Source organism: Diadema setosum, chromosome 4 (genome assembly GCF_964275005.1).
Source record: "Diadema setosum chromosome 4, eeDiaSeto1, whole genome shotgun sequence".
Lineage (NCBI taxonomy): Eukaryota > Metazoa > Echinodermata > Echinoidea > Diadematoida > Diadematidae > Diadema > Diadema setosum.
The window spans coordinates 27,418,171-27,430,070 of NC_092688.1; the positions used below are offsets into that span (position 1 = coordinate 27,418,171).

Sequence of the window (11,900 nt, forward strand, 5' to 3'; positions counted from 1 at the left end):
GCCTAGCTTATCACACAGCAACTGACTGTCTTACATTCCCTGGGAATGGCCGGATTTGTGTCATAGTGTGTTCCAGTAGATGTTGCAAGCTTGAAACTCATGTTAAACATATAAATTGGGCAAAATGACACACGGAACTTTCGTTGAGGAAAATTGAATGCATATGCTGTACGTTGCATGTGCTGATGTTAGAACTCATATTTAACATCATGTACCATACCTTTTTTTTGTTGTTGTCTTGATCTTTAAATAGTGACTAAGAGCCTCTTATATTTTGATTACAATTTGTAGGAAAGGAAGATGAAGAGACAGTTTATGTTGGATGTGATATGCTGCTTGTAGAAACAAAGCCTTTTAGGAGAAGATGAAAGCATTGAGGAAAAAGCAAGAGCACTGTAGATAAGGCTCCTGCATTGCAGATGGATGTCCTGTGTTTAAATCCTGTCCGTGCCCAAGAGGTTTTAACCACAATGTGCCTCTTCTCTCTGGTTTTTAAATGGGTACCTGTGAATCCTGAAGAAGTAATATTGGCAGAGCCTTCTGAAAAAAAAAAAAGAAAAAAAAAAGTAGTATTCATTCTAAAGAGGCTTCATTGGATAGATAATTAATTTTATCCAAATCGTCGTCATTACCATCTGTATTATCTGTATTATTATCTTCATATTGTGTAATTACTCTTTCATTATTATCATCTTCATCATCATCTTTATCATTATACTCTTCTTATATTGGGATCACTTTTTCATCATCATCATCCTGATCATTATTATTATTATCATCATCATCATCATCATCTTCTGATTTCACAAATCATTTTATTTCTGTCTCTTTCAATGCCTGAATGGTGTGTCCAGGACATGAGGTCAGAGGTCAAGCTAAAGGAAGACAAGATTGAGCAGCTGACCAGTGAGATGGAGGACCTGTCCTCCCATGACACCATGGAGGTCAAGGAGGTAGCAGCCCTCAAGAAGGCCAAGAGAGAGCTGGAGACCAAGCTACAGGACCAGGAGGAGGAGCTGGATGACCAGGCAGGACAGATCCAGCAGCTAGAACAGGTGAGGGCGCCATTCCATTCTCTTACAACACCTGTCGACTTTACTGTGCAACACCACAATATGTTCAAGTTGATTTTAAACAGAATGATAATGTGTTTCATAGAAATTGGACATAACATAAGAAAGTTATGGCGTCTAAAGTTCACATTTTCTTACAAAATAATGTGTTTGGTTGGGACAGTGCGGTGATGTTGTAAACAATTCATAACTTCCATTGATCTTTGTGACCACAAAGTTATCATAAAACCATGTGTTTGATCAATGAATTTTAAACTGATTTCCACCCTTTGTATGTCTTTTAATGCCAGGTTATTGTAACACAGCAAGACAGCATGACAGCATGTGAAAACAGGAAATACAGGAGATCTGTCTGTTGGTCAGTGGGAAACTTGTCAGGCCATGTCATTATCACCTTATCTTAGCTCAATACGCAAGTTCATCAAAGCATATAAAACCATAACCTCCATAACTTTTGTATTTTTGGCCTGATTTTGATTTTGAGTGACTGCCTGATTCATCAAAGGTATTTGAAGATATGGTGTGGAGTTGCCTTGAATTGCCTTTGGGGTAATTTTGCCTGGAAATGTCAAGAAACTTGGTGTGCTCAGATTTTCAGTGTCAGTTGTGAGAGTTAGCTGTAATTAGCCTGTCCCTAGAGGGCAGCAGACAATCCTCACAGATCTCCACAGTGGGGTTATGCAGGGGCAAGCTCGCAGACAGTAAAAACTTGCTTAAAGTGTTATACATTTTGACAGCTCATGTCCTGTCTGTAGTAGCTACCCCTCCCCTAAAGCATTCACTGCTCTGTGCATTAAATTGCCTATTATAACACATCACACTTTGAAACCCCACAAACTAGACTGTTTTTGTGGGTTGGGATGTAGGTTTGAACTATAGCTGTACTGTGTTCAGATAGTTGCTATCTGTAGCCATACAGGACTGTCATACATCGTGTACTTAATCCTCGCGTCGATGGTACTCAACAGTTATTAAATATGACTTGATTCCTGTAGAAAAGTTATATAGACTCTTATTTCTGCCGTGCTTATTATTTAATTTTACTAGAATGATTTAATTTTCTTTGAATATGATGTTTTGACTGTGGAGGATTCTTCAGCATTGACATTGAAAAATGGTTATCGTTCTGTTTAACGTGAATGCTCTCTGTAAGGCAAAACAACGCTAGCAAGGATGTGATTGCTGTTGCAATGCACCTTGTTCCAGTGGTTTTGACCCAATTGGTTTATTTAATGGTGTGTAGGTGTTGATGATACTATCAGTACTGGAAACTAAGCATATATTTTGCCCAGAATTGTCTGTCGTGGGTCATGCTCCAATGAGCACCAGTGAGAAACAGTCTGCCAGCCAGCTGACTCCCCTTGCATCCTTGACCACAAACTGACCCATTTCCTCTTATGAATGGACAGCTAGAGGCTTGGGAATAAAATGGTCTGGACGTGCAGTCGTATAATATGAATGAACCTTCTTTTTTTGGAAAAAGTCAGTTATTGTTGTATGCCCTCTAGATGTGAGAATATTTGTGATTGAAGGCTTTTGTTGTCTGGTGATATGAGAAAAAATTGAATAGGAGAAGATTCTTTTAAAAAGTTTGTGTATTGCAACAATGCAATGGAATGATAGTCTTTTTCATCATCTGAGTTTAAAATCACAGACACTCTACAATTCTAATATCCCTGACCATATGTGATGAAAGGACTCTTCTAGGTTTCCTGATGAGAATCAACTTGGGTTGCTGTAGGGTCGTAGTATTTTGCATTCCCAAGGAGGCCTCTCATTTATTCTAGAATACTTTGATTTTCTGAGTAAATCTTTCTATGCTTCTGGCCCAAAGGGTGATAGAGACATTGCTTCAAATTCACAAAGGTTGTTTAATTCAAAACCATAATTTTATAGAGTTGTGAGAACTCCATGGTTTGAATTAAGTCACTGGACTGAAAGAAGCGTAAAGCAGGGATACCTTGCCCATACCTGTGTCTGCATGCAGTCATTATTGGACTTCTGTTTGTATGATATGCAAAGTGTCACATGCATTTACAGGATCATTTTTTACAGAATGTGTGGACTTGGTGTAACCTATACTTGTATATTTGGGCCATTTTCCATGTTTTCTGTGTTTACCAGAGATGTGTCTATAGGGTACAGGGATCAGTGTGTTGCAGTTATAGTTATTAATCCTTAAAAAGCTTTTCAAACTTATATAAAACCAAATAAGTGAAATCTTGTCAATTTTTTTTTAACTGTTTGAAAACCACAAAGTTTCATTTCTTTATGACAACAATGACTGTTGTGTGGTTGTACAAAACAAAAGTAATGGATTTTATATGCGATTGCTCAGTTTTTGTTTCTGTTTGTTTATTTGTTTGTTTGTTTGTTTGTTTTTTGGATATGACAACTTGTGAACTGCTTTGAGATGAAACCAAAACAGTATTCCCTTTGTCAACTTTAGGAGGGGGAAGATATCAAGATGTGTGTGAAGCAGAGTATCATGTTCTAAGTAACTGGCAGCTTTGATATATATATTTTTCATATACAGTCACCGAGTGAATAAATATTAAGTCTACAGTCAATATTTCTTGTGTTGCTTTCCCTGACACACAATCATGACATTTTAGGTATGTTGGTGTATTGTAAGGGGACATGCATGAGGGATTGTTTAGGTTAATAGCAGGATGAAAAGAGTGGGTGTACCAATTTGTGGTTGCTGAATTCCGCCCTCACTTTGCCTGTTTTTTTGGCTATTTGACGTGTTGTCAGCAACCTTGGCTGCATAGAGACGAAGTCGAGCAGTACACAGTAAATGGGACTTTGTAAACCTGGTAACAATAGCCCCAAACAATGCCCATAAATTGAACGATGCATTCTCTCATCAAATAAGTAAATCATTTGTAGTACTACAAGCAGAGTGCCTCAGTCGACACAAGGGGATTTGTTGAGTTGTATATTTGGACATTCTGGAGTAGATCTTTGACAGCTTTGTTGATTTGCAAAGTAGAAGAAGACTTCAGCAAGGTGGAGATGAGAGAGAGGAACATGGCTGGTGACTGGGATAGTGACGAGTTACAAAATGTAAGGTGTCATCGTACCCTGTAGCTTGCCCCTCCCCCTTTCAAGCTAGAATTATGCAGTGTGTGGTTGGGGTTTTTTTTCTGTGGAGAAATCATTTATGTGAAACTTTGCCTGTGAATTTATAGCCACATTGTGATACCCTCTCATTTCTGTCTAGGCATATATCTGTCTTTGATTCTATCTTGGCTTCTTTAGTTGAGACAAAGATCAAAATTGTTTAAAGATCAAGAAAATGGTTCATTCATTATGTCATTCTTATCTTAGTAAGTATGACCAGTTTTTTGTAAATACTGTTCCAATATATTTGAGAGTGGATTACGGTATATTGCTGCTAAGGAAAAACACACAGTATGTGCCACCAATACTGTGTCAGCAGTATTTATCTTCTTCTGTGCTTAATCAGTGCAGATTTGCAAGTGAAAAGCTTTGCAATGTAAGTTCAGTAGGCTGAATGGGAGACCTAAGTGGGAGAATTATCCTTCCATTGTCAGTCTTTGGTATGACCATACAATTTGTATGTTTCGTTGTAAAGTAAACTGTACAAAGAAAATTTCTTTAAAAAGTGCAGTGTGTCGAAACTTTTGGCATATTGATATATCATTGGAATACAGCTGAGTGTTGGTAGATGTGAAATAAATGACAAATGATCCAAATGTATGCATAATACAAAGGATATAGAAGTTCATGATATTTTTATGTTTACAAACATGGTCAGAATTTTACCAAACCTGTGATAGGGAATACACTGTTGTTATTGGCCCAAATTAGGCTCCAGGGGCAGAGTCCCTAGTACCTAAAGAGTTGTGGCTTTCTTTAACACCCAGTCTACTTTGCAGGGAAGATAAATAACACGCTATGTGTGACACTGCAAGATATTTCTTGTTCAGTCTATTAGTACTAAGTATGCTGGAGATTTCTAACCTAATATGTAAGGATACAGAGGCAAGTGTAACTATAGATTGGGAAAGGATAGAAGTGGAGAGAGTGACGGACAGACAGACATACAATGTATAGTACTAGGATAGGGACAGACATGTGATTATTCAGAATGACTGTTACTCATGGAGGGGCAAAGAGAGAGGGGAAAAACACAGAAAAACATAAAGGGGAGGAGAGAAAAAAAAAATGAGGAAAGACCAAAATATATATCAGACTACCCAGTGGGTTGTACAGGAACTCATTATGGGAGTAACTTCCTTTCTGCAAGTCTAGATAGTAAAGGTGACCAGTCAATCTGGATGGAAGCCAGGCGTAGTCTCATGGTCAATTTTTGGTTTTGGTTGCGTTTTTATTTTGTTTTTTTCTTCTTCTTTTTTTTTTAGTCTTCTGTACAAAGTACATTATAGCTGTAGCATTCCAGTATGCTACTGACGTGATGCTGTGGTCATTAAGAATAATATTTGGGTAAGTTGCTTGCTTTGGGTGAAATTGATACTGGAATATCCTGCCAGTAAGAATTACACGGTGGGGTCATGGTTATACAGGGAATAGCATTGGTGTCAGGTATTTCGGCTCTCTTCTCACGCAACGTGTAAGTCATTTTTTTAGAGTTGCTTACTATTTACGGCGCTCTGTAAAATTGTACGGAGCTGACAGGCCTCGGGTGAGTTTGATAGATGTTACCACATTTCTTGTAGTTTTTATGTGAGTCCCAGTAGCAGCAACATTGAGTGTTGTGTATTTCTGGTTTTGATTATTTGCTTTATGATGTTGTTGGGTTTTTACTATGATCTCTGTGAGACAACATAGGTTATCTCGGACCAGCTACTTTGTATCAAGATCATCTGCTGGTCCAGCCTATTTGTCTTTTAAGTATCAAACATTATTCCATGCTACATCGACTCAGAAACCACAGAAAAGTGAGAAACTTCCCGTATGAGAGATGTCTGTTTCTGATCAATGGTTTTGACTCTACAATATAGATCCTGAACTGAAATTGCTGTGTTGAGTAGGCTGTGGTAAATAGTTGTGTGAGTTGTACATCAAAGTAATATCATGAATCCTATCTGTTTTATACATGTATGATTGGTTTCTCATTGAGAAAAAATAGTCTGTAAACATAGGCCATTAAACATGAGTTTAGACACAGAAAGGAAATACGAGTTGATTATAGGGACTCTTTCCTTTCTTACTTTAAATCCCATATATGTCATTATTAAAGATTAAACATATGGTGGGTGCTATGATTACTAGCCATCGCTATTTTCTCTGAAATTGTAAAAGAGCTGGAAAATACAGCTGGCGTATCAGCTGTATTTGATACGCCATAGTAATTTCTTGGTACATGTACCGGTATAGATATTTGTCGTAGAATATCTCTTGCAATGACTGTTGAGCTTACAGCCAGAAATGTAAAACATGCTATTAATCTGCTCTAGCAAGCATATGACCTCATTGATAGCACATATTAATCACAATACACATCAAGTTTTGATGCTCACATTCAGTATGTACGTGTACATCTTACAGAAGATTGCAGTTTCATTTTCTGTTCAATTTAATGGGGTAACACAGAAACTGATATCAACTTTTTAAGTGCTGTCTATGAGGTTCGCAATGCTCCCATAGATGTACATGTACCAGCGGATTTGCAATGTAGTTCATATAGATTAAAGGTACTTGTCAGTATGCTAGTATTTCTACACATTTGTAACCAACTGCAGCTTCCATTGATGCTTTGTTCTTGTTCTTTTTTCTTCTTTTTACTTTTTATGTATGGCAGTAATCATTATCAGGGGATGCGATTACTGTAATACATTGAAGTTGAAAAGAACCACTCGAGTCTTTACATTTTTTTTTTTTTTGTAAAACCCCATCTTTTTCATACTAAGTTCAGTCATTAAATGCACATAAAGAAGATAAGTCTGTAAGTCTGGGATATACATACCCAATCGCCAAGGAACTCAAGCTTATTAACAGGCATTTGAAATAAACCAGCATTTTGGAGATCAGAGTATTAAGCCCCTGTCCAAATGCTTATTTGGATTCTAAGTAAGAATTCCCAATAGCTTTTGTAATGACCTGAAGTCTTCGCTTGTACTTGGCTCCTCTCTGTTTCAAATGAAGTGGAGATCTGGGGTGCATATAAGAGCAAGGTGCTACATAAGCACTTGCCCGATTGCCCGAAGTAAGTGAAAATCAAAAGTCCGCCAAGCGTTATGGAACAATGAGGGGAAAAAAAATGCCCGAATTGGGCAAGCAAAAAGTTTTGAAGCAACCCTTTTGTCACTTTTCCCCCTGTCAAACCCATGAAGTCAACCATACAGAAGCCCAAAGATAATGACTGTTTAGCACTTTAATTTCATTTCAGCAGCTTTCCAACACTTGCGTGAAGAAGCCCCAGTGTAATGCAAGACAATTCAGTAGTGTACTAATGCTCAATCAAACCAAGGAGGTTCAAGAGAATGGAGTCACAACTGTCTCATTTCCTTGGCTAGATATTCGATGCCGCCACTCAAAAATATTTGAAGCATGTGCCAAACAGGATCTGCTACGCAGATAGGAAGACAATAGACTCGTGTCTCATTGCATAATCACCAGCCACTTTCTATAAAGAAGATATTTCTTTGTGATGGTAATTACTTTTCGCTGTCCTGTCGTATAAAAGGTAGGTTGTACTGACACGCGAAAAGAAAGTGGGAAAAAAATACTGAAATAAAGATGACAATTACTCGAATGGGCATACTCTGGCACTAATCTGACATGTCTATCAATAAAGAATTGTACTTGAAGATTATTCCATATTAGTTTTATTTGCGGAAATGAAGTGGAAAAATGATAAAACAGGCCTTCGAGGATGGTACAGTTTTAAACATTTTCACATGATTCAGCTCTGATTTACACTTTTGCACAAATTTCTGGACGGGATCGGCTTTTGTTTTACATGCTTGATCATTAAGTGAAATTTCATTTCATTTGATAAATAGATTTATAAGCAAAATATGGCCAATATTATGATAACGTTTAAAATGATATCTTCAGATTGCTCAGCAAGACGGCGGCGTCGAACATCGATCATCAAAGGCACAAATGCACCTGTGGAATTCTTTTGTACATCAATAGAAATCTGACAACTGTTTGAGTAATTACAGCCAGTTGGAACTCCAACTCTTGAACTCCAACTCTTAAACCTCCTTGATCAAACCAAGTCTTTAAGCTTGTGAATCAGTGTGCGCTGTTTATTCAAATGATTGTGTTAAAACTAGTCCTTGACTTAAAGTGATTTTTGTTATTTCATATTCAGATATTTTTAAACTTTCTTTTCAGGCAAATAAACTACATGTTCAGGCAAGTGTTCTGCAACAATTTAAAAATGTGCTTGCCCGATTTAGCAAGTTGGAAAAAAAAAAAGAAGGGAATATCGCACCCCGAAGAGGTTTAAAAAAGTCTCAATAAATGTGTACTTATTGTATGTGTGTGTGTTCACATCTTGTCTCTGTTTCAGACAAAGCTGAGGTATGAGATGCAGCTAGAGAGGTTAAAGAAGTCTCACCAAAAGGAGCTGGATGCAAAGGATGAAGAGGTAGAAGAAGTCAGGGCCAGTGCACAGAACAAGGTGAGAAAACTACCGGTGGTCAGCTGGTACAGTGTATGTAGAAATGGGTAGCGCAACTATTTTAGTAGTACTGGTCCAGTTTCAAGGGTGATGTTACTGGGATATGGACAGACATTGTAGCATAAGGGGAAAATGAAGAGTGCTATTGGTACAAATGAAGACTTTGATGATAATGATAATGATGATGATGATGATGATGATTCGATGATGATGATGATGATGATGATGATCAGTGATGATGATGATGATGATGATGGTGATGGTGATGGTGATGATGATGGTGATGATGATGAAAAAAAAAAAGAGAATGTTTAGTGAAATCCATGCAATTGTCCACAATGAAAAGAGGTTGTAATAGCAGTGATAACATGCGTTTGATCAAAAAGTTTGAGGTGGAAGTGGAGTAAATGAGATGGTGTTGTCAAAATAGAGGGTTTGAGGGGAGACAATTTGTATGAATGATTCATGCGTTTTGGGAATCAATGATTCCTGAATTGAATGTAAACATGTGACACCAACACAATCTGGCCGTCTTGGAAAGGAGGAAGACAAATAGAGGCTTTTATAGGAAGTGATGTCATATCATTGTAGGATGGATGCTTTTTGTTTTTGAGGATGAAATGGATGTGACGCAGGCTTAATGATAAACAAAGGGTTACCATTCTGAGATTGTTTACTGTTACTATGGTGATTGTTCATAAACTAGTGTGTCACCCTCATTTATTGTGTAAGCAGAGAAGAGGTGAATAGGGCAACATTGTCAGTTTTTAGGCCATTTAAAAGAAAAAAAAGTCCAAGATTAGATTGTGACTGTCAGCGGAAGGTTGCTCAAGTAGCGGAAGTGGTAAGATCAATAGCTATGACAGGAACTTGTTGAGGTTGATTGTGGTCTGTGACTACTAACGGGCAAACTTACAAAGGATATTCCACATACAGTGAAGTCCTTCCTCAATGATTCTTGTCTTCAACTGCTGCAAGTGAAGCTATTGTGTGGAACAGTGCTCCATTCTGTGAAGAGCAGTGTCCATGTGAAAATGGTGATGAGGGGAGGTGTAACATTGTTGATGCGTGTACATGCCATGTTCAATCAGTACCTTTGAAAAAGTCTGGTCCCACCAAAATTGTGTATGTTGTTGCTGCAGTAATTGTTCTGTGAGTATACAAGTCATGTACTTTCCCCATCATATTGCCAGTGTGCTGATACTTGCATTTTGGATGTATGGCATCACATTTGTGGAATACATTGTCTTTCACACTAGGGGTAAAGGTTTTATTTGAATTGTTTTGACAGTCATTTGCTAAAATCTTTACTTTAGCTGCAGCTTGGACTCATAAGTTTGAACATGATGAGAGTTATCCCTTATAACATTTCTTCTTGATCTCCTTTACTGAAAGTAGTATCTTGGATGTATGGAATAACATTTGTGGAATACACTGTCTTTCACACTAGGGATAATGGTTTTATTTGAATTGTTTTGACAGTCATTTGCTAGAATCTTTACTTTAGCTGCAGCTTGGACTCATAAGTTTGAACATGATGAGAGTTATCCCTTATAACATTTCTTCTTGATCTCCTTTACTGAAAGTAGTATCTTGGATGTATGGAATAACATTTGTGGAATACACTGTCTTTCACACTAGGGATAATGGTTTTATTTGAATTGTTTTGACAGTCATTTGCTAGAATCTTTACTTTAGCTGCAGCTTGGACTCATAAGTTTGAACATGATGAGAGTTATCCCTTATAACATTTCTTCTTTATCTCCTTTACTGAAAGTAGCACGTCCCTCTTCATTTGGTTGAAGAATATTCCAGATAAGACAAGAGCGTGACATGGACACCAGCATTGAACACCTGTCAGCTGAATTGTCATGTTGAGTTTTAGATAACAAATTTCCTTGTGCCGGGACAACCACTTGAGAGATATGGCTTCCTGTAACCTGCACTTCCAATGACATCTCACCTACCGTTACCCTTGGCAGGAAAATTAAACTCGAGCCATGTTTTTACTTTTTAGTGGAAAATCATACCTTCAGTTTTCATTTTTACAGTTTCTGGTTACTCCGTTGTATAGTTAATCTACAATAAAAGTATCACATTGGATGTTCAAAAATACTTTGGATGTCATGTTAGAAGGAATAAATTTGCACAAGTGCTTGGTCAAGAATCTTTCAGAGTATGCGTCAGAACTGAGATGCAATTCCTCATCTCTCATGCCTAATACCTGATATGCCAGATAGTGGGATTCTCATTTTAATTTCCAGAAAAAGTGAAAAGTAGTGCACCCAGCATTGTGAGAATTCTGAGAATATCATGGAAGAAGGGCTACAACTGTCAAAACCCAAATCCCCCATGTTAAGGCCTCAAGGGGTTGTACAGTGTTGTAGAGTACCAGGATAAGAATGGTATCCTCAGCAATATTAAAGAAATCATCTCTTGTGGATCCTGTCTCCTGTCTCCAGGTGAAACAGATGGAGATACAGCTGGAGGAGGACTACGAGGAGCGCCAGTCGGTGATGCGGGAGAAACGGGAGCTGGAGCGCCGGGTCCAGGAGCTCCTGGACAAGCCCGCTGCCGTGGACCGGGACTCGGAGAAGCGGCTGCGGCGGGACCTGAAGAAGACCAAGGCCCTGCTGAAGGACGCCCAGACGATGCTGGACAGGCAGAATGCGGCCGCGCCCAGCGGGGCCAAGCTCAAGCAGCTGAAGAATGAGGTGAAGATTCAAACAACTTGAAGAAAAATCTTGTGCATTTTTAGCTGCTTTAACGTTTTTAGAAATTCTTGTATCATATCTGTCAAGAACAAGGCCAAACTGACAATAAGGTGAAGGGGGGGGGGGGATAGCACTCAATCTCATACATACAAGACATTAAGGCAACAAACTAGCTCGCAGTCTGTGAGTGATTGTAGATCACACAAACATATAACACAAACTAGCAAGATTTTTTTTTTCTTTTTTTTTTTAAATGTATAATTTCCTGTATGTTCCTCTCTGCATGCTGTTCATTTTTCTGCCTTGATTCCTGAATACATTCTCTGATAATGCCACTACCTAGGTGACAATGATCAAGGGATGGTACATCATGGCATTCAAACCCTTATCAGATTTGAGGTCTTAATGCTACCAGCATTTCCGCTCAGCACAAGTCTCATTTCCTGATCTCTTGCTGATCCGATCAGGTTTTTTCCCTCCTTTTTATCC

At 38.2% G+C, this 11,900-nt stretch overlaps 1 protein-coding gene across 1 annotated transcript in view; it reads left to right on the top strand.

Moving 5' to 3' along the window:
* LOC140227983 (unconventional myosin-XVIIIa-like) overlaps nt 1-11,900 on the top strand; it is a 200,681-nt gene that overhangs the window by 148,113 nt on the left and 40,668 nt on the right. The window contains exons 28-30 of the mRNA XM_072308365.1: nt 855-1,055; nt 8,587-8,697; nt 11,160-11,411. Coding sequence (XP_072164466.1) covers nt 855-1,055; nt 8,587-8,697; nt 11,160-11,411 — 564 coding nt within the window. The remainder of the gene's footprint in view (nt 1-854; nt 1,056-8,586; nt 8,698-11,159; nt 11,412-11,900) is intronic.